This window comes from Xenopus tropicalis, chromosome 4 (genome assembly GCF_000004195.4).
Source record: "Xenopus tropicalis strain Nigerian chromosome 4, UCB_Xtro_10.0, whole genome shotgun sequence".
Classification (NCBI taxonomy): Eukaryota; Metazoa; Chordata; class Amphibia; order Anura; family Pipidae; genus Xenopus; species Xenopus tropicalis.
In genome coordinates, this window is record NC_030680.2 from 26,702,792 (window position 1) to 26,727,619 (window position 24,828).

Below are 24,828 nucleotides of genomic sequence, written 5' to 3' on the forward strand. Positions count from 1 at the left end.
GCTTTCTCTGTTTGTTTAAGATAGCAGCTGCCATTTTAAGTAGCTTTCTGCTACAGCTCTAGCTGTTATAGGACAGATCACACATTCCTAAGGGTGGGGGGAATAAGTTTTATGAATTCTTATTGGAGGGGAGAGCAAGAGTAGGTGAGAGGAGAGAGCTGCGCAGACTCTGTCCTCTAGGAATGTAGGATTTTTCTGAGAGAGGAAGTCAGATACCCAAAGAACATGTTTACAAAAAAGGAGACAAGAAATCATGTGTTTCTTTCGATAGAAGACTCAGTGCAGCTTTTCTGTGAGTGCTTATGGCTAAATTTACGTAGACCTTTCTGATAAAGCTTACTTTGTTTTTACCTTTCCTTCTCCTTTATTGTGTTTTGTGAATTTTCCCAACGCTTTGCAAATATTTCAGTAAAGCCAAACAGGACCAATTTGCTCTTCACTAAGCAGCATTTATAAGGATATAATTTACAGGACAATGGTGGATCTTGTGTATTATATAGAGAATTATTGCACCCCGAATATAAGGAGGAACAAAGCCAAGAGTTTTTATACAGGTCATGTAACTATGAGATGACTTTACATTTACAACAGGGGGTACATTATTTCTTATAATACACAGCATCATTTATATGGATATCAATTGTGTAATATACAAATGTATTTATATATATAATAACAATAACAACAACAATAATAAGGTTTTAATTAAAGTAATGTTAACTTTGTATGTACTGTTTCTGTGAAGGTTGCTGTGAATATGACGGTCAGCTGTATGAGGAGAATGAGTTAATTTACACTACCACTGATGGATTAGGAGCCTGTTTTAAATCTTACTGTGTGAATGGAACAAGATACCGAGTTGTTGAGGAATGCAACGCAACTACTGTTACAACGTTACCCCCTACAACATTTGTTTTTACAACAACATCTCCTGTTACTGTAACCATCGGTACACCATTCAGCACTCCAAATGGTACAATGGTCACATCAGGTAAATAGCATTCCCCAAACAACTTCATTTTAAGACGTTTAATGAGTAGCAGGACAAATTTCAAATGTAAGTGGTTACTAATGAATGAAAAAACACCATAAAATATTAGGCATGTTTATAAGACTAAGAACTAAAATACTGTACTTCTTCAACAGAAAAATAAAACATTTTACTTAAGAAGGAGGAAAGCTGCTAAGGCATTTTATTGGCAATAGATAAGTCACAATAGTGCAAGCTAGAACACTATATTTTTTCTGTAGAATGCTTCACCATACCTCAGTTAACAGCCCTGGATAATCTCTCTGTTTCTGTAAGATAGCTGCTGCCATTTAAGCTTTGGCAGACTTTACCTCTGTGCCTGCATCTCTGTGCTCTGGAGTCAGATTATAGCAGGGGGGGGAGGAGAAGGGAGGGAGAGACTGAGCAGGCTTGTGCTGTACCCTGATGAATTTTGCAGAGAGAAGGAAGTCTGACACAGAAGGTCATGTGTACAGAATAGAAGGAAATAAATGTGGTGTTTCTTTTCACTTGTGTTTATGGATGTATTTACATAGACCATTTTACCTTTCCTTCTCCTTCAAGTAAAGAAAACAACAACATATTTCTGCCCTCCCAGTTGTCTTTCAGTGTGATTCACAAAAGCACAGAGCATATTTTAGTATGCTGTGCACAGTGCTATGCCATCTCTGCAAATTGTTTAAAACTGGGAAGCCATTTGATATTTGCAACAAAATAAATCAGATTGAACTTTATTTAGAGAACAGATAAAATATACCTCTATACAGCAAGACGCATAGCAAAAATTACATTAAAAAACCCTTGCTGAGTTAATAGGAATGCAGCAGAGGACAAAAAAATCTACATAATAACTGCATTGTTTTTTTATTTTTGGCTTACTTATTGTTACTTAGGGGCATATTTATTATGCTGTGTAAAACCAATTCACCGAAAAACGGAGTAAAAAGCTGTGTGAAATAAACAGAGAAGATTGCCGCCCGAACTACATAAGTTCCGGTGGAAAAAATAAATCGTAAAAGAATTACACCGATTTTGCACGGCGAGGCCTGGTGAATGTTCTCCCCAATTTTTACACAGTATAATAAATATGCCCCTTAATGTATATAAGGACTGCTAATTTTATAGCATTAGTCATTAATTTATAATGCCACATTCTTAACATTTTCTTATTTTCTTTTTAAAAAACGTTCGTTAAATCAAGCTTTGTAACAGTTTGTGGTTTTAGGTTTGACACTTTCTCCCTACTCCTCCAGCCATCAGTCAGGGATTCAGCCCATAGGTGATCTGCAAAGATGTAGACACAGAGCTATTATAACTGGGTGCTTAAATTCAACATTGCTTTTTGATTGACAAAAACATCCTTAGCACTTTTGTGACATTCACCAAAATACAGGAATGCAATGTTAAACTTGTTAAACTATACTTATGTATAGTATACCCTTAATAATGTCCGTCAGAAAAAGATAATATAAGAAAATATTTTGAAAGCACCTATAGTATTAGTACTGACTACTAGTAACTATTTCTGTTTTGCTGTTTTGCTATAGAAAAGCACATATTTAAGCTGGCTGTGTTGCTGCAAATTTGTTAAACCACTAAAAATTCAAAGAATTTTAAAAAGCACCAAATTGTATCAGTGCTATCTACTTGGTTTTACAGTCAGATGTTGCTTAAGTAGACAATGACTTGGGTCTGTTATTGGGCAGCTTAGTTTCTCAATAATAGCCCATCTCTCGGATATTCTTGTTTAACAGCAAAGGCAAAATACACTCTGAGTACCCAGTTTTTAACCAGCCCAAACATGTGCTGCCAAAGGATCAAAGATGATATACAGGCTATATGAATAATTCTGCATATGCACTAAGCTATATAATAATTTTACGGTATCAAAATAGTCTCATATAGCTACTGACTGAAAGAACCCAGTGCAATAAAGTTTTATGTCATACTAACATTCTCACTAAGCTTGAGTTTATGATATTAAAGGAACAGTAACACCAAAAAAGGAAAGTGTATAAAAGTAACTAAAATATAATGTGCTGCTGCCCTGCACTGGTAAAAGTTGTGTGTTTACTTCAGAAAGTCTACTATAATTTATATTAATAAGCTGCTATGTAGCCATGGGGGCAGCCATTCAAAGGAGAAAAGGCACAGGCACTTAGCAGATAACAGATAAAACACTATTGTATTCTACAGAGCTTATCTGTTATCTGCTATGTAACCTGTGCCTTTTCTCCTTTTTTCCAGCTTGAATGGCTGCCCCTGTGGCTACACAGCAGCTTATTATATAAATTATAGTAGTGTTACTGTAGCAAACACACCAGTTTTACCAGTGCAGGGCAACAGTGCATTATATTTGTATTACTTTAAAGCTCTTTCATTTTTTAGTGTTACTGTTCCTTTAACAAGGTATAAATGTCATATTAAAAACATGTATTATTCCGAATAAGTGAAGAAATTAAGATAAATGACAATTTTTGTTGTATTTTGTATTTTGTGTAATTTTTTGTTTTATTATACATTAAGGAGGTATTGGTTAAATAACACTTTAATTTAAAACAATTCTATCTATTTTATTACAGAAACTACAATAGCAAGTACAATTCTTACGGAAACAACACCACCCAGCACTAAACCAAGCACTGAAACAATTCCTTCCATAACTGAGATTACAAGTATGATAACTGTGACTGAATTAACAGCTCTAACAGGCACTGAATCAACTGACACAATACAGACAATTCCTGTCACTGAAACATCACCATCTATCATTGTCACTGGGACAACACCACCGATTAATACCCAATCCTCATCTTCAGTAAGCATTCCACCTACAACCCCCTCAGTTGTCACTGAAACAACACCCTCAGTCATTGTCACTGGGACAACTTCACCTATTCACACCCAATCAACAACCTCAGTAACCGAACCTCTTACAACCCCCTCAGTTATCACTGAAACATCACCCTTAATCATTGTCACTGGGACAACACCACCAATTAACACCCAATCCTCATCTTCAGTAAGCATTCCACCTACAACCCCCTCAGTTGTCACTGAAACAACACCCTCAGTCATTGTCACTGGGACAACTCCACCTATTCACACCCAATCAACATCTTCAGTAACCGAACCACTTACAACCCCCTCAGTTATCACTGAAACATCACCCTTAATCATTGTCACTGGGACAACTCCACCTGTTAATACTCAATCCGTATCCACAGTAAGCATTCCACCTACAATACCCATCATTATTACAGAAACTACACCCCCAATCATTGTCACTGGGACAACACCACCAATTAACACCCAATCCTCATCTTCAGTAAGCATTCCACCAACAACCCCCTCAGTTGTCACTGAAACAACACCCTCAGTCATTGTCACTGGGACAACTCCACCTATTCACACCCAATCAACATCCTCAGTAACCGAACCACTTACGACCCCCTCAGTTATCACTGAGACATCACCGTTAATCATTGTCACTGGGACAACTCTACCTGTTAATACCCAATCCACATCCACAATAAGCATTCCACCAACAAAACCCATCATTGTTACAGAAACATCACCCCCAATCATTGTCACTGGGACAACTCCACCAATTAACACCCAATCCACATCTTCAATAACCGAATCACTTACAACCCCCTCAGTTGTCACTGAAACAACACCCTCAGTCATTGTCACTGGGACAACTCCACCTATTCACACCCAATCAACATCTTCAGTAACCGAACCACTTACAACCCCCTCAGTTATCACTGAAACATCACCCTTAATCATTGTCACTGGGACAACTCCACCTGTTAATACTCAATCCGTATCTACAGTAAGCATTCCACCTACAATACCCATCATTGTTACAGAAACTACACCCCCAATCATTGTCACTGGGACAACTCCACCTGTTAATACTCAATCCGTATCCACAGTAAGCATTCCACCTACAATACCCATCATTGTTACAGAAACTACACCCCCAATCATTGTCACTGGGACAACACCACCAATTAACACCCAATCCTCATCTTCAGTAAGCATTCCACCTACAACCCCCTCAGTTGTCACTGAAACAACACCCTCAGTCATTGTCACTGGGACAACTCCACCTCTTCACACCCAATCAACATCCTCAGTAACCGAACCACTTACGACCCCCTCAGTTATCACTGAGACATCACCCTTAATCATTGTTACTGGGACAACTCTACCTGTTAATACCCAATCCACATCCACAATAAGTATTCCACCTACAAAACCCATCATTGTTACAGAAACATCACCCCCAATCATTGTCACTGGGACAACTCCACCAATAAACACCCAATCCACATCTTCAATAACCAAATCACATACAACCCCCTCAGTTGTCACTGAAACAACACCCTCAGTCATTGTCACTGGGACAACTCCACCTCTTCACACCCAATCAACATCTTCAGTAACCGAACCACTTACAACCCCCTCAGTTATCACTGAAACATCACCCTTAATCATTGTTACTGGGACAACTCCACCTGTTAATACTCAATCCGTATCCACAGTAAGCATTCCACCTACAATACCCATCATTGTTACAGAAACTACACCCCCAATCATTGTCACTGGGACAACACCACCAATTAACACCCAATCCTCATCTTCAGTAAGCATTCCACCTACAACCCCCTCAGTTGTCACTGAAACAACACCCTCAGTCATTGTCACTGGGACAACTTCACCTATTCACACTCAATCCACATCTTCAGTAACCGAACAACTTACAACCCCCTCAGTTGTCACTGAAACAACACCCTCAGTCATTGTCACTGGGACAACTCCACCTATTCACACTCAATCAACATCTTCAGTAACCGAATCACTTACAACCCCCTCAGTTGTCACTGAAACAACACCCTCAGTCATTGTCACTGGGACAACTCCACCTATTCACACCCAATCCACATCTTCAGTGACCGAACAACTTACAACCCCCTCAGTTGTCACTGAAACAACACCCTCAGTCATTGTCACTGGGACAACCCAACCAATTCACACCCAATCAACATCTTCAGTAACCGAACCACTTACAACCCCCTCAGTTATCACTGAAACATCACCCTTAATCATTGTCACTGGGACAACTCCACCTGTTAATACTCAATCCGTATCCACAGTAAGCATTCCACCTACACTACCCATCATTGTTACAGAAACTACACCCCCAATCATTGTCACTGGGACAACACAACCAATTAACACCCAATCCTCATCTTCAGTAAGCATTCAACCTACAACCCCCTCAGTTGTTACTGAAACAACACCCTCAGTCATTGTCACTGGGACAACTCCACCTATTCACACCCAATCAACATCCTCAGTAACCGAACCACTTACGACCCCCTCAGTTATCACTGAGACATCACCCTTAATCATTGTCACTGGGACAACTCTACCTGTTAATACCCAATCCATATCCACAATAAGCATTCCTCCTACAAAACCCATCATTGTTACAGAAACATCACCCCCAATCATTGTCACTGGGACAACTCAACCAATTAACACCCAATCCACATCTTCAATAACCAAATCACTTACAACCCCATCAGTTGTCACTGAAACATCACCCTTAATCATTGTCACTGGGACAACTCCACCTATTCACACCCAATCCACATCTTCAGTAAGCATTCCACCTACAACCCCCTCAGTTGTCACTGAAACAACACCCTCAGTCATTGTCACTGAGACAACTTCACCTATTCACACCCAATCAACATCTTCAGTAACCGAACCTCTTACAACCCCCTCAGTTATCACTGAAACATCACCCTTAATCATTGTCACTGGGACAACTCCACCTGTTAATACCCAATCCACATCCACAGTAAGCATTACTCCTTCAAAACCCATCATTGTTACAGAAACATCACCCCCAATCATTGTAACTGGGACAACTCCACCAATTAACACCCAATTCACATCTTCAATAACCGAATCACTTACAACCCCCTCAGTTGTCACTGAAACATCACCCTTAATCATTGTCACTGGGACAACTCCACCTGTTAATACTCAATCCGTATCCACAGTAAGCATTCCACCTACAATACCCATCATTGTTACAGAAACTACACCCCCAATCATTGTCACTGGGACAACACCACCAATTAACACCCAATCGTCATCTTCAGTAAGCATTCCACCTACAACCCCATCAGTTGTCACTGAAACAACACCCTCAGTCATTGTCACTGGGACAACTCCAGCTATTTACACCCAATCAACATCCTCAGTAACCGAACCACTTACGACCCCCTCAGTTATTACTGAAACATCACCCTTAATCATTGTCACTGGAACAACTCCACCTGTTAATACCCAATCCACATCCACAATAAGCATTCCACCTACAAAACCCATCATTGTTACAGTAACGTCACCCCCAATCATTGTCACTGGGACAACTCCAATTAACACCCAATCCACATCTTCAATAACCGAATCACTTACAACCCCCTCAGTTGTCACTGAAACATCACCCTTAATCATTGTCACTGCAACAACTCAACCAATTAATACCCAATCCTCATCTTCAGTAAGCATTCCACCTACAACCCCCTCAGTTGTCACTGAAACAACACCCTCAGTCATTGTCACTGGGACAACTTCATCGATTGAAAGCCAATCAACATCTTCAGTAACTGAACCACTTACAACCCCCTCAGTTGTAACTGAAACAACACCCTTAATCATTGTCACTGAAACAACTCCACCTATTAACACCCAATCAACATCTTCAGTAACCGAACCACTTACAACCCCCTCAGTTATCACTGAAACATCACCCTTAATCATTGTCACTGGGACAACCCCACCTGTTAATACTCAATCCGTATCCACAGTAAGCATTCCACCTACAATACCCATCATTGTTACAGAAACTACACCCCCAATCATTGTCACTGGGACAACACCACCAATTAATACCCAATCCTCATCTTCAGTAAGCATTCCACCTACAACCCCCTCAGTTGTCACTGAAACAACACCCTCAGTCATTGTCACTGGGACAACTCCACCTATTCACACCCAATCAACATCTTCAGTAACCGAATCACTTACAACCCCCTCAGTTGTCACTGAAACATCACCCTTAATCATTGTCACTGGAACAACTCCACCAATTAATACCCAATCCTCATCTTCAGTAAGCATTCCACCTACAACCCCCTCAGTTGTCACTGAAACAACACCCTTAATAATTATCACTGGAACAACTCCACCTATTCACACCCAATCAACATCTTCAGTAACCGAACCACTTACAACCCCCTCAGTTATCACTGAAACATCACCCTTAATCATTGTTACTGGGACAACTCCACCTGTTAATACTCAATCTGTATCCACAGTAAGCATTCCACCTACAATACCCATCATTGTTACAGAAACTACACCCCCAATCATTGTCACTGGGACAACACCACCAATTAACACCCAATCCTCATCTTCAGTAAGCATTCCACCTACAACCCCATCAGTTGTCACTGAAACAACACCCTCAGTCATTGTCACTGGACAACTCCACCTATTCACACCCAATCAACATCCTCAGTAACCGAACCACTTACGACCCCCTCAGTTATTACTGAAACATCACCCTTAATCATTGTCACTGGAACAACTCCACCTGTTAATACCCAATCCACATCCACAATAAGCATTCCACCTACAAAACCCATCATTGCTACAGTAACGTCACCCCCAATCATTGTCACTGGGACAACTCCAATTAACACCCAATCCACATCTTCAATAACCAAATCACTAACAACCCCCTCAGTTGTCACTGAAACATCACCCTTAATCATTGTCACTGGAACAACTCAACCAATTAATACCCAATCCTCATCTTCAGTAAGCATTCCACCTACAACCCCCTCAGTTGTCACTGAAACAACACCCTCAGTCATTGTCACTGGGACAACTCCATCGATTGAAAGCCAATCAACATCTTCAGTAACTGAACCACTTACAACCCCCTCAGTTGTCACCGAAACAACACCCTTAATCATTGTCACTGGAACAACTCCACCTATTAACACCCAATCAACATCTTCAGTAACCGAACCACTTACAACCCCCTCAGTTATCACTGAAACATCACCCTTAATCATTGTCACTGGGACAACTCCACCTGTTAATACTCAATCCGTATCCACAGTAAGCATTCCACCTACAATACCCATCATTGTTACAGAAACTACACCCCCAATCATTGTCACTGGGACAACACCACCAATTAATACCCAATCCTCATCTTCAGTAAGCATTCCACCTACAACCCCCTCAGTTGTCACTGAAACAACACCCTCAGTCATTGTCACTGGGACAACTCCACCTATTCACACCCAATCAACATCTTCAGTAACCGAATCACTTACAACCCCCTCAGTTGTCACTGAAACATCACCCTTAATCATTGTCACTGGAACAACTCCACCAATTAATACCCAATCCTCATCTTCAGTAAGCATTCCACCTACAACCCCCTCAGTTGTCACTGAAACAACACCCTTAATAATTATCACTGGAACAACTCCACCTATTCACACCCAATCAACATCTTCAGTAACCGAACCACTTACAACCCCCTCAGTTATCACTGAAACATCACCCTTAATCATTGTTACTGGGACAACTCCACCTGTTAATACTCAATCTGTATCCACAGTAAGCATTCCACCTACAATACCCATCATTGTTACAGAAACTACACCCCCAATCATTGTCACTGGGACAACACCACCAATTAACACCCAATCCTCATCTTCAGTAAGCATTCCACCTACAACCCCATCAGTTGTCACTGAAACAACACCCTCAGTCATTGTCACTGGGACAACTCCACCTATTCACACCCAATCAACATCCTCAGTAACCGAACTACTTACGACCCCCTCAGTTATTACTGAAACATCACCCTTAATCATTGTCACTGGAACAACTCCACCTGTTAATACCCAATCCACATCCACAATAAGCATTCCACCTACAAAACCCATCATTGCTACAGTAACGTCACCCCCAATCATTGTCACTGGGACAACTCCAATTAACACCCAATCCACATCTTCAATAACCAAATCACTAACAACCCCCTCAGTTGTCACTGAAACATCACCCTTAATCATTGTCACTGGAACAACTCAACCAATTAATACCCAATCCTCATCTTCAGTAAGCATTCCACCTACAACCCCCTCAGTTGTCACTGAAACAACACCCTCAGTCATTGTCACTGGGACAACTCCATCGATTGAAAGCCAATCAACATCTTCAGTAACTGAACCACTTACAACCCCCTCAGTTGTCACCGAAACAACACCCTTAATCATTGTCACTGGAACAACTCCACCTATTAACACCCAATCAACATCTTCAGTAACCGAACCACTTACAACCCCCTCAGTTATCACTGAAACATCACCCTTAATCATTGTCACTGGGACAACTCCACCTGTTAATACTCAATCCGTATCCACAGTAAGCATTCCACCTACAATACCCATCATTGTTACAGAAACTACACCCCCAATCATTGTCACTGGGACAACACCACCAATTAATACCCAATCCTCATCTTCAGTAAGCATTCCACCTACAACCCCCTCAGTTGTCACTGAAACAACACCCTCAGTCATTGTCACTGGGACAACTCCACCTATTCACACCCAATCAACATCTTCAGTAACCGAACCACTTACAACCCCCTCAGTTGTCACTGAAACAACACCCTTAATCATTGTCACTGGGACAACCCAACCAATTCACACCCAATCAACATCTTCAGTAACCGAATCACTTACAACCCCCTCAGTTGTCACTGAAACAACACCCTTAATAATTGTCACTGGAACAACTCCACCTATTCACACCCAATCAACATCTTCAGTAACCGAACCACTTACAACCCCCTCAGTTGTCACTGAAACAACACCCTTAATCATTGTCACTGGGACAACCCAACCAATTCACACCCAATCAACATCTTCAGTAACCGAACCACTTACAACCCCCTCAGTTATCACTGAAACATCACCCTTAATCATTGTCACTGGGACAACTCCACCTGTTAATACTCAATCTGTATCCACAGTAAGCATTCCTACAATACCCATCATTGTTACAGAAACTACACCCCCAATCATTGTCACTGGGACAATACCACCAATTAACACCCAATCCTCATCTTCAGTAAGCATTCCACCTACAACCCCCTCAGTTGTCACTGAAACAACACCCTCAGTCATTGTCACTGGGACAACTCCACCTATTCACACCCAATCAACATACTCAGTAACTGAACCACTTACAACCCCCTCAGTTATCACTGAAACATCACCCTTAATCATTGTCACTGGAACAACTCCACCAATTAATACCCAATCCTCATCTTCAGTAAGCATTCCACCTACAACCCCCTCAGTTGTCACTGAAACAACACCCTTAATAATTGTCACTGGGACAACTCCACCAATTAACACCCAATCCACATCTTCCGTAACCGAACCACTTACAACCCCCTCAGTTGTCACTGAAACTTCACCCTTAATCATTGTCACTGGGACAACTCCATCAGTTAATACCCAATCCACATCTTCAGTAAGCATTCCACCTACAGAACCTATCATTGTTACAGAAACTACACCCCCAATCATTGCCACTGGCACAACTCCACCAATTAACACCCAATCCTCATCTTCTGTAAGCATTCCACCTACAACCCCCTCAGTTGTCACTGAAACAACACCTTCGGTCATTGTCACTGGGACAACTCCAGCTATTCACAGTCAATCAACATCCTCAGTAACCGAACCACTTACAACCCCCTCAGTTATCACTGAAACATCACCCATAATCATTGTCACTGGGACAACTCCACCAATTAACACCCAATCCACATCTTCTGTAACCGAACCACTTACAACTCCCTCAGTTGTCACTGAAACATCACCCTTAATCATTGTCACTGGGACAACTCCACCAATTAATACCCAATCCTCATCTTCAGTAAGCATTCACCCAACAACCCCCTCAGTTGTCACTGAAACAACACCTTCGGTTATTGTCACTGGGACAACTCCAGCTATCCACAGTCAATCAACATCTTCAGTAACCGAACCACTTACAACCCCCTCAGTTATCACTGAAACATCACCCTTAATCATTGTCACTGGGACAACTCCACCTGTTAATACCCAATCCACATCTTCAGTAAGCATTCCACCTACAGAACCCATCATTGTTACAGAAACTACACCCCCAATCATTGTCACTGGGACAACTCCACCAATTAACACCCAATCTACATCTTCAGTAAGCATTCCACCTACAGGACCCATCATTGTTACAGAAACTACACCCCCAATCATTGTCACTGGGACAACTCCACCAATTAACACCCAAAATACACCGCTTGCAACCTCAGCTTTAGTCACTGAAACCAAGCCTTCACTCACCGAAACTGTGACACCACCTTGTTACTGTGAGATAAGCACTGTGCGGTATACTCCAGGTAAGTTATTGTCATTTTATATGCACTTATAGGCTGGTTTATAAGTTGATTTTTACATTCAGATTTCCTCGATTAGTTAACATTTAAAGATAAACTTTTGTAAATACTAAAATGTAATTAAATTTTTCTGACATGGAAATAAGACATTTTCTATATATATAATTAATTCCACATTTCATACTAAAATTTTGTACTAAAACTTTTATTGTGCTTTATATCCCCCTAAGCAATATGTTTTTCTTAATGCATAAGTCAAAGTTTGATTGTTATTTGTTGTCTCTTTTTGTCTGGGCTCCCTTTGACTAGGCAATGTGTTAGAGCTAATTTTATAAATGCTTATCTCAAACACAAAGCCTACATGTAGAGAGAGACAGTACATTTATTATTTCAAAAATGGTACAGTATTATTAAGTAATTTTTAGTCTTATGTCCACTAGATAAAGCATTTTTCTTGTATCAATCATTTTGGCAGTAGGTAAAATCAGTAACTCTTAATAAACACATTTTCTAAGCATTTTTGTCTGGGCACAGATTATGAAATCATTGGCTTCTTTTTAGTGGCTAATTGTATTAAAAATATTCATGTACTCGCTTGACACAGCAGTATGTATAAACACACACACACACACACACACACATATATATATATATATATATATATATATATATATATATATACTAGCTAGTCATTTGTATTACTTAAATTGCTCTGACCCTATTTGTTAATGCATTGTTTAATCCTTAGAATGTCTAGTACAGGTATAGGACCCATTATCCAGAATGCTCAGGACCAAGGGTATTCTGGATAAGGGGTCTTTCCGTAATTTGGATCTCCATACCTTAAGTCTACTAAAAAATCAATAAAACATTTATTAAACCCAATAGGATTGTTTTGCCTCCAATAAGGATTATTTATATCTAAGTTGGAATCAATTACAAGGTAGTGTTTTATTATTACAGAGAAAAAGAAAATCAGTTTTAAAATTCTGAATTATTTGATTAAAATGGATTCTATGGGAGACAGGCTTTTCATAATTTGGAGCATTCTGGATAGCGGATTTCCGGATAAGGGATCCCATACCTGTACTTCAATTTGTTATACAGATGCAGCCAAGCCATGTTGTTGGGTTATATCTGTACCAGTTAAAACAGGGAAAAAATACCAAAAATCCCCACTAGGTGGTGCATGGTCTCAAAACACAAACATTGGTGTCTGGACATGGTGAGACAAATGTGAAAACTTGTAATTTACAAACTATCAAAAAAATGTTAAAATTAATATCCAAAATATATTTATATTTCAGGTCAAATAATCTACACAGTTGCAGACAAAGAAGGCTGTGAATATTATGCAGAATGCAGCAGCCAGTGCACAACAGTAAGATATGTAGGGGATTGCACCACCCCCAACAAACCCACAACTTCATCATCAACACCGTCCCCAACAACTACACTGCCAACAACACCACCTCCACCTGAAGAAACCACTTCTACAGTATCCACTCCAAGCGTAACAACTAGTCCTGTTCCCAGCACTACATGTTAGTTTCACATTTTGTGTATATGCATGTGCAGGTTTATATATATATTAGGAATGCATTGATTCCAGTTTGCTCAGGATTTGGCTAAATCCCTGCAATTTTTATAAAAATTAGGATTTGGGAAAAAATCTTTTATACTCAGAAAAATCTGATGTTATCATTATGTGCTGTACAACCAGAGGCGGCATTTATTGTTGTCCTCTGTTTTCCTCTGGGAAAAACAAACATATGTGTAATCACTTTAAATGAGTCACATCTAACACTGCCCATTAAAATTACAGGTATTATGTACATGCCAGGAACAACACCTGCAGAATACCCAACAACTACACCATTTATACCTGAAACCACAAACTCAGGTAAGTTTAATTTATACCATTAAGCAAGACAGATGGATTTTACTAATTAATACAAGGTACAAAATTTGTGAATTTACAGCATTTGGCACTCAGGCCCCTGATAACAAGCACTATAGCTTTTACTTTGTTTTCTATTAATAACAGGAATTATGATGAGATAAATGAGAAGGAAAGATAAAAACTAAGAAAGCTTTTACATATAGGTCTATGTAAATACAGCTATAAGCACTCACAGAAACTCTGCACTGAGTCCTCTATCAAAAGAAACACAGGATTTCTTGTCTCCTTTTTTGTAAACTTGTTCTCAGGTATCTGACTTCCTCTCTCAGAAAAATCCTTCATTCCCGGGGCCAGAGTCTGTGCAGTTCTCTCCTCTCTCCCCTCTCTTGCTGCCCCTTCCCATATGAATTTGTAAAACCCACTCCCCCTACCCTTAGGAATGTATAATCTATGCTAAAATGGCTAGAGCTACAGCAGGAAGCTATGAAGACTAAGCTAAAATGGCAGCTGCAATCTTAAACAAACAGAGAAAGCTTCTAGGGCTATTTACTCAGGTATGATAAAGCTTTTTGCAGAATATATATAGTGTTCTAGTTGGCACTAATGTGGTGAATCTATTGGCAGTAAAATGCCAAAATGACTTTCATTTGAGCATAAAATTAATTTGCAATTGCAAACCTTAGAGGTTGTAGAGTAATTATTTTTCATGTGTAGTATTTGCTGGTCACCTTTTTAAAAGCAAAATCTTTTTGGGTACTATAGGTTATGTTAGTGCACTTGGGCAAACGTAGTGCGTTTTCTAACATATGGGAGTTTGGATTACCAGACCTGCTTAATTGCAAATTCGTGAACTTCATGGCCAAAAAACCTAAGCCCGATGGAGGAAAGTCACGCAATCAGTGCCCTTTTTGATTAGGCTCTGGTCTCTTTCTTGTGCCATATCCCACAAGGCACTGTTGCATCTACAGTGTAACATACAGCCAAATAATGGCTTGAATGGATATCATAGCTAGAACACTAGCTAGAACATCAGAAATGCTGCCATATTCTGGAATTCTGTATAATGGCTTTCCAGATAATTGATCAAATGCATGTTGTTAAAAAACAGCAGTGATAGATAAATATTATTTATGGCACCACAAACCAAACTACAATTGTTTTTTACAGGAGCAGCAAATATTCCAGCAGTATTGCCAGTGACTTTGTGTTATGGATTTGACAGTTTCAGTTTACTCTATCTAGCATCTTATTCCAATTGTCTTATTGAAGCATAATACCTGACTAATAAACAAATGTTTTAATTAACTTTACAGGCTTGGATTCGATAACAACACCACAAGGGGAACCATATTCGGAAAAATCTGTAACAATTAATGAACTCGGCACTCCAGGTACAGATTCAGATCTTATTATGTCTACATATTGCTCTCACTTACAAATGATAGCCAAAAGAAGATAGAAGATAGAAAATAAAAGAAAAAAAGATGTTTGGATCAATGGAAAAATGGAAAAAAAAGATACAAAAAAGAAGTTTAGATCAATAGAAGAATATAAGTTCCAGAAAATATCAATATTAAAAACAAAGCTGAGAATATATCTAAAATAGGACAATTGCTATGAATAAACTTCTGAATAAACTGAAAATTGCATTTTGAGCCAGTGAGCTGAGTTATCTTGTTTTAGAAGAGACCACATGGCTTTCAGATTCATGTCTGTGTATAAACAGACATGAGTGTTTGTCAATATTTTATACAGGAACAATTAATGGATATTTCCAAAATCACTGATTGTGTTTTTGGACTAGCACTAGTCACTGCACTGACTAGTCACTGAAATGTAAAATCACTGGAGGTGCCAAGTTCCTCGGCACTCCCAGTATTTCTAGTTGCTTACCTGATACTCCTGACTGGCACTTATCCTCAGTAAATACACATGCCCAGGGTACTGTTTGCTGAGTTTTATGCCACCTTTTTTTTTTAGCCTTCTGGGCTTCCCCTTTGGGCTTGGGCAAGCATGTGCACACTACAGAACTTTGTCCAAGATTTGTGCATTTGTGCCAGCCCCAAGCTAACAGGTAAGCAATTAGAATGACTGGGGGTGTCTAATGACTTGGTACCCCCAGTTGTTTTACCATTAATAGGTATTGATGTATCCTATTTTATCAGAATTCAATAACTTTTGTAGAAGTTGAAGATACTGCTATGTATATGTTTATAGCAGTATTAAACATAGGAATTGTACAATAAATGGTACAAGTGGTATCAGACATGCAAGGTAAGTAGTTGCAGAAGGCACAGACTGTATAATGACTAGTCTGTAGTGCACCTCCTGATTCTGCTCTTAACAGGGAGTGCTGGATTTTGTATCCAAAGCTGCTTGCAAAAAGCAACACACCACTGGGCTCTCTTGCACCCCTTAGAGCTTTTGCACCCAGGGGCTTCAAGAATGAACTCTATTGTGACAGAAAAAAGAATTTCTGTTGCATTTGTCACTGGTGCCAGTGAACAGTATATGTACTAAAACTCATTATGAACAACAGCAATTAGCAATGCTCAATTAAAATCATCATTGTAATGTCTAATGAACATTATTACATGTTGTTAGGTAATTATCAGGGATACAAGTACACAGAGCCATTGTTCATACATGATGATAAACAGTAGTTCTGTTCCACATTGCACTGATAGATAGTGATAAGTGAATGTGGGCCATTTCACTTCACAGAACAATTTGGCAAACTGCTGAATAATTCACAAAATCCGGCTACGGCACATCACATGTGACTTTTTTCATGTGACCATGACTTTTTCCTTACTCTGCAAATTGTTGTCGTAGTGAGCATCTTTGCAGCAGTTTTGCGGAAAAAAAAAAAAATCCCAATGACCAAATGCAAAATTTCACAGCAAATCCATGCCTGCTGAAAAAAATCACTCATTACTACTGATAGAGTATTAGATACAGGTAGATGTAATGTACAGACATTATCTAAAAAAGCTCTGAATTGTGGTAAGGTTTTCTCCCATAGAGTCAATTTAATTCTAATTTTTAAAAATCATTTCCCTTTTCTATTTAATAATAAAACAGTACCTTGTTCTTGATACAAACTAATATGCATGAATCCATGTTGGAGGCAGGACAATTTTGTTGGGTTTATTTAATCTCTAAACATGGTTTAGTAGACTAAAGGAATGGACATCTAAATTTCAGAAATACCCCTTGTCCAGAATCCAAGCATTCCGAAATAATAGATCTAGTACCTGTATAAGTCTTTTGTCAAAACCCACAAATCTAATTTCTCTTCAGCTTATCCAACTTGCGACTGCAGGATACCAACTTGCAACCCGGGGTATCATGCTGCTGTTTCCTCAAGGAAGAATTCCTACTGCCCCCAACTTTCATGTGGTAAGTTTGATTTAACTAAATAAATATACAAATAAAAAGTTTGAGAACTGTTCCAAGCTAATTTATTAATGTCAAATGGTGCATTTTAAGTTAGGCCAACAAGGTCTTGTACAGCTTTATACACTTAACATCCCAGTGATACCCCAGGGCTTGGGGTATACTAAGAGAATATAAACTTTCCAGCCATCATCTTGGCTGGTAAGCTTACCATTGGTATATCTTTTTAGAACATAATATTGCTTTAGTTTTGTGGGGAAATGATTTGGGATTTTTTTAATTTGGTGTTGACATATGGATGCACTATTTTGCTTCATCTCAACAGTGAAAGAATCTGTCTGTGTCGTGGGAAATGAAGTATACCATGTAAGTTTTTTTTCTTGCTATTTTAATATGTATAGAGAAATTTGTAGGTACCCAGAAAATAAGTTATAGCAAATATATTTGTAATCAGTGTTTGAGCATTTACACCCAGGTGTCTGTATTCTATATGTGTTCACTGTATTTATTTTAAAGGTAGTGCCGGATTTCACTATAGGGCACGCATAGGGGGCTTTTACGGCCTGGGCCTAGGGCAATGTATAATGTATGTAGACCCTGGGCAAAGCAAACAAGTAGCTTACTACTACTTCTTCTTCTGTTGCTACTACTCTTCTTTCTACTACTATTTATTGTTATCATCATCATTATTGTTATAGTTTTCTTCAATAATTGTGTCCAGAACAGACACACTGACCTATTAGCATCTTCTACAGGTAGATGGTTATAGGTAGTTTTACATTTTTTTTTTAATATGGTGATAAAATTCACCACTTAGCCTATATAAGCTTTTGTTCAAATACTACATGTGTTTTGTTATGACACAGGCCTTAGCATAAAAGTAAAACACAATTTTAAGTTAAATTATAATTTTTTCACATATTAGCCATTGGAATGTATTGTGTATGTATGTATATTTTTATTCATATAGCGTTACTAACGTATGCAGTGCTGTATAACAATAAATCAATAAACAAGTAGGGAACCATTACAATAATAGATAAATTCAGAGTATAATTTTGAACCAAACAAGTAAAAATAATATCTGAATATACAATGTTTTTGACATTTTCTTTAATATGTCTTTTTTTTAACAGCAAGGGTCGATTGTTCCACAATCCAATGTGTGCCAAACATGCAAATGTTCTTCTCAAAAAGACAAAAAATCACAGTTCTATGCTGTCAAATGCCAACCAATAGTTTGTAACAAAAACTGTAAGAAGGTAGGTCAACTCTTGTAATGTGGCCACAATCTTTACATTAATACTAATATGCATGTGGCCTGTTTTTAAAGAAGTTAATAATGTGTTAACAGTTGTTGATTGTTTAGGATAATGTCTCACAGGCTCTTTTAATTGCTGCCACTTTGCCTACAAAAAGTCAAGGTCAAAGTTGTTATCAGTCATTATTTGCCCAATCCAGACATTATTTCAGTGGGCAATGGTGTTTGGTTATTTGTGTTAGATGCTTCATTTGAGGGTAAGAACCCACGGAGAGAGTTAGTCACCCGCGATAGATCTCTGTTATCACTGGCGACTAACAGCTCGGAAAAGGCTTTCCACCGGCAACAATAGAATTTACCGGTGGAAAGCCCTTCGCATCATTTCAGTAATCTGAAGTTGCGCAAAGTTTCCTCCTGCAGGCAGCTTCGCACGACATTGGAAAACGAAGCAATGCAAAGGGCTTTCCACTGGCGACTTCCATTGTTGCCGGTGGAAAGTCTTTTCAGAGCAGTTAGTCGCCCGCGATAGCAGAGATCCATGTCCAGCTTTAGTAAAGTTCCACCAATGACGTGGGACATTATTTCAAATATAGTGTATGAACCCAAATTATTTCTTTACTATGCACCTGGGTTCAGTTTGGATGCAGAAATCAGCAGGGGTAAGTTAAGGATATGTGAGGACAGTGTGCTTTTAACTGGCTACTCATTATTCATGTGCCGAGCATCACTCCTATTGGAAACCAAAACAACTTGCACTCTGCCAAAAAGTGAAGAAAAGACAAGGCATGCATAGAATCTCTTGAAGCTATGTTGCCCTAACCAATTTAACTGTGTCTATATTTGTTATAAGTATTATGGTGCACCACATGATTTGTTCTACTGATAAACCACAAGGAATATTTTGATTACTATTAATGAAAAGGAACAAGTATCTCAGGGTAGTCCCAGAATGTGCTTTCCAGGCTATAACTTACAACAATCACCAGGTCTTTTAATTGTCAGTTGTTGTAGTGGTGATTGAAAATGCCTGGTAAGCAAGTTAATCAAAGCATTTGAAACACACAGCCATACCCGTTCCCCTCATAGTGTGCACTAAATATTTCATTTAAAACTGCTTCTTGTTACATTTCACGTAATTTTTACTTTAATATTAAATACCATACATGCCTACATATATGTAAGCAACAAGCATTGTAATGTGGTATCCCTTTTCATATTTCACTTGTTAAACCTCTATTTCTAAATACAGAGATTCATTTATTTATTTTTTTTAAAAATCATAGAATAGAAATTGAGATATATTATAAATTTGTTTTGTCTATCTAGGGCTACGTTTACCAAACAAAAGCAGGTGCCTGCTGTGGAGAATGTGTCGCCTTAGAAAAGCCAAAATCAGCCTGCTCAATGAAGGGAAGCAATGGTATGAAGATAAACATTGAGGTAGGTCTTACAGCCCATTTAAACCAATTGGAAAATGCACTTGCCTTTACAGTAGTGTTCTGAATGTGCTCTGCCAGGGGTGGCTTTTGAAGCTGCTGCATATATAAATAACTATATACAATATATATACAAAGTATATATAATATAATATATAATATACTTGTTACACATTGTATTGCTTTACATTTTCTGTAGATTGGACATTCATATTATCCTACAAGTAACAGATGTGTCTACTATGAATGCGATCAGCTAGATGACCAACCTATCTTGACCAAAGTAAAACAGATCTGCCAGCAGTTAGACATCTCCAGATGTGAACCGGTAATCTTGTTACTACATTTTCTACAAGCTCTGAGTTCTTTGTTAGTGTTTACATGTTTACTAGTGATGAGCAAATTTTTTCGCCAGGCATGGATTTGCAGTGAATTTCCGCATTTCGTCATTGGCGAATTGTTTTGCAAAACTTCAGCAAAAATCCGCCACGAAAAAATTTGTTGCATGTCAAAAAAAGTTACAATCGCGTCAAAATAGGGTGGTCGCGGCAACATGGCCGTGGTCGTGCAGACAATAGGCGTGGTCACAGAAAAAAAAAAGACGCGTGTGACACAAAAAAAATTGCGTGACAAATGCGTTTTGCACAACAATTGCATTTTGCTGATTTTCCACTATGTGTTGTGTAGTGGAGCTTACTGTATCATGAATTCATAATTATCAGTGCAACACTAGGGGGCACATTTACGAAGCAATTTTGAGATAAAGTCGGATTTTTTCTCACTTCTAGATAATTTTGAGATTTATGAATGGGTTAGAACTCACCAGAACTCGATATTTTTGTTATTGTTCTCCAAAAAATTAGATTTTTTTTTTTTTAAACCTCATATAATTCTTGATTTGTACTGTTGAGTCCTATGGAGGCTTAGAATAGTCAGTGACAGCCTGTCCTTGACACATTTTCAAGGACAAGTTAATTCCATCATTGTTTTCAGTTTCACCCAGTTTCAAGTGAAACTTAAGCACATTATTGTTTTTCAAGAATGAAAATGGCTGCTGGAGCAATTCCTGTTTGGGAAAATTAGGAGGATTCATGGAAACGAACGTCCGTTTAAACTCGAATTTTTCGAGTTTTAACAATACTTTCAACTTATAAAATGTTGGATTTTCAATTTAAACTCAAAATTTTGGTACAAACAATTCAAGAATTATCGGGGCATTTTGTAAATTCAGCAAGGATCGAGTTTAATTCGAATTTGTACCATGTCGAGTTTATATGACTTTCAAGGCCAGAAAAAAACAAATTTTAGTAAATGTGCCCCTAAAACTACATTTTGCTTTTATATCTTTTCGCAGAATACACTAAAAACAGATGAAAATGGATGTTGTCAGACATGTACATATAAGGGTAAGGAGAATATTTAAAGAGAAATATATTCTACTTTTATGTTCAAATTCTCAATTTTATTCCAGATTTTCCCAGATGCAATTTAATGAGAAAAACTTATCTCACTGTTTATGAAAACTCTATTAAAGTCTATGGGGAAAAAACTGGAACTGAATTAAGAGAAACATTTTTTTCTCCTCAAATTGAATCTTATCCATATGTTTTCACATATGGGGAGCTTTTGAGGAGAAAAGCTTATCTCCTAATTCAGATTTTCCCATAGATACCATTCAATGAGAAGAACGTATCTAAAGGTCCCCATACACTGGCAGATCCGCTTGCTTGGCGATGTCGCCAAGCGAGCAGATCTTCTCCCGATATCCCCCACCTACAGGTGGGCGATATCAGGAGAATCCAGGGTAATTCGATCGTTTGGCCCTGGGTCATAGGGCATAGACCGATGTGGTCCCCAATCCGACTAGATTTTCTAACCTGCCCGATCAAGATCTGGACGATTTCAGGGCAGATATCAGTCAGGCAGGCCCATTGGGAGTGCCCATGCACGGGCTAAATAGCTGCCAAATCTGTCCAAGGGACCGATATTGGCAGCTACTATCGGCCCGTGTATGGGGACCTGTAGTCTTAGCAGCTATCAGTATTTCCAAGACTGAAAATCAGTTTAAACTATCATGTTTGTATATATTATGTATGTATATATTATTTGTATTTCAACAATTATTTTACATGATATAATAGCAGAGGAAACATGTAGTGCACGGAAAATCAAGAAGGTCCTAAGGGATGGCAGCTGCTCACTGGACGTGGAACTTACATACTGTGGTGGCCCCTGTATGAAAGGAATTAAGTAAGTCACAAATTCTTATGAATAGTTATAATATCCAGTGTTGTCAAGGAAATGTGCCTTTCTAGCACCGGTTCAAAGCAACTATGTTTTTTCATTTTTAAACAGTCAATGTTAGATTGCTTTAGCATACTCTATAATGCTGTTCTAAACATAAATAAAGAAAGTTCTTTTGGATTCAAAATTCACATCTTTTATATTTAGCATCTATGTTTTTAAGTAAATAAATAGTTGTGTAATGTTTTCTGTAGCACAACAGAAATGATTTCCAGAAAATACTACCTTATAGCACGAATTACGCTTGTGTTTGGTTAACAGCAGTAATAAGATTAATTGTTCTTACTGTCTGTTGATCCTAACTGTTGGCACATGCTTCTATTTTTCAGTGATTCTCAAACATTAGAAGGAGTTGATCAAGGATGTAGCTGCTGCAGACAAAAGAAAACACAACAAAAGGCTGTAAAACTTGTTTGTCCTGATAGAACATTCAAGAGCTATACTTACACTGATGTGGTAGAATGTGGATGTGCAAGTTCTGTTTGCAGTGCTTCAACATCCAGAGAAAATAATTCAGATATGTCAGGAGAAGTTGGTCCAAAACCTTCTGGAGATGCTTCTCGAGGAACATCAGGAGAAGCTGATTCAAAACATTCTGGAGAGAATGATCCAAAACATTCAAGAGATGCTGCTCCAAAAACATCAGGAGAAGCTGATTCAAAACATTCAGGAGAGATTGATTCAAAACATTCAAGAGATGCTGCTCCAGAAACATCAGGAGAAGCTGATTCAAAACATTCAGGAGAGATTGATTCAAAACATTCAAGAGATGCTGCTCCAGAAACATCAGGAGAAGCTGATTTGAAACATTCAGGAGAGATTGATCCAAAACATTCAGGAGAGATTGACACAAAACTTTTAAGAGATGCTGCTCCAGAAACATCACGAGAAGCTGATTCAAAACATTCAGGAGAGATTGATCCACAAAACCTTCAAGAGATTGATCAAAAACCTTCAAAAGATGCTGCTCCAGAAACATCAGGAAAAGCTGATTCAACACATTCAGGAGAGATTGATCCACAAAACCTTCAAGAGATGCTTCACCAATAGCATAAGGAGAAGATGATCCAAGAACACCAAGAGAAACCAATCTAAAACCAGAGGAAGTTGATTTAGGAAAAAACAGAAATACCGCACCATTAGGATACATGATAATAATTCTGTTAATGCCATTTGTGCCTGCCACATAGTTATATCCAGTAAAACAAATTCTAATATTTTTTCTCCTAGAAGCTGTCAGTAGTAAAGATTTTCTAAATGATATAATTTTGTGGTTATCTATATATCACACCAGCAAAAGGCTTCTATTGTGGACAGTGTATAATGCTGCTTCTTTCTATTAAAAAAAAATTAAGTAGACAATAATAAACATGATTATGAAAAGCAACCTTGGCATCATCAATTTTATATTTTTTCAAAAATTCTAAATAATGAATAAGTGTGTATGGGCCTATTCTTGTATAAGAAAAAATGTCCATACAACCCCGCAGCAAATTTCCACTTTTCACCATTGATGGATTTTGTCATGAAATGGAGGCAAAAATTTGCCACGCAAAAAAAAAAAGTTGCACGTGTCAAAAACAATGATGCACGGTTCATTTCTATAGGCATATTTATCAAGAGGTGAAAGTTAGCTCACTCTTTAATAAATACATCTCTAAAAATCCCATAGAAATGAATGGAGGGGGGAGAAATAGGGCGAGCTCTATTTCACCCAAAAATTTGATTATTATAAATTACTACGGTAAAGGTGGTTCATTATGGAAGCCTCTGACAGAAATTGAAATACCAAACAAGATCAGAAAGTTGGTGCATATTTTAAGAAGGTCCAGTAAGTACAGGTATGGGACCTGTTATTCAGAATGCTTGGGACCTGGGGATTTCTGGATAAGGGATGTTTCTGTAATTTGGATCTCCATATCTTAACTCTACTAAAAATCATATAAA

General features: G+C 38.4%; 1 protein-coding gene across 1 annotated transcript in view; it reads left to right on the forward strand.

Annotated features, from left to right (window-relative positions):
- Positions 1-24,268, forward strand: part of LOC116410389 (mucin-5AC-like) — a 53,435-nt gene extending 29,167 nt beyond the window's left edge. Inside the window, exons 27-41 of the mRNA XM_031900754.1 lie at positions 746-991; positions 3,592-8,617; positions 8,725-10,655; positions 11,088-12,581; positions 13,886-14,122; positions 14,404-14,481; positions 15,795-15,872; positions 17,785-17,883; positions 18,206-18,246; positions 19,017-19,142; positions 20,468-20,581; positions 20,777-20,905; positions 21,932-21,983; positions 22,719-22,827; positions 23,211-24,268. Coding sequence (XP_031756614.1) covers positions 746-991; positions 3,592-8,617; positions 8,725-10,655; positions 11,088-12,581; positions 13,886-14,122; positions 14,404-14,481; positions 15,795-15,872; positions 17,785-17,883; positions 18,206-18,246; positions 19,017-19,142; positions 20,468-20,581; positions 20,777-20,905; positions 21,932-21,983; positions 22,719-22,827; positions 23,211-23,931 — 10,481 coding nt within the window. The 3' untranslated portion in view covers positions 23,932-24,268. The remainder of the gene's footprint in view (positions 1-745; positions 992-3,591; positions 8,618-8,724; positions 10,656-11,087; positions 12,582-13,885; positions 14,123-14,403; positions 14,482-15,794; positions 15,873-17,784; positions 17,884-18,205; positions 18,247-19,016; positions 19,143-20,467; positions 20,582-20,776; positions 20,906-21,931; positions 21,984-22,718; positions 22,828-23,210) is intronic.
- The last annotated feature ends 560 nt before the right edge of the window (positions 24,269-24,828 follow it).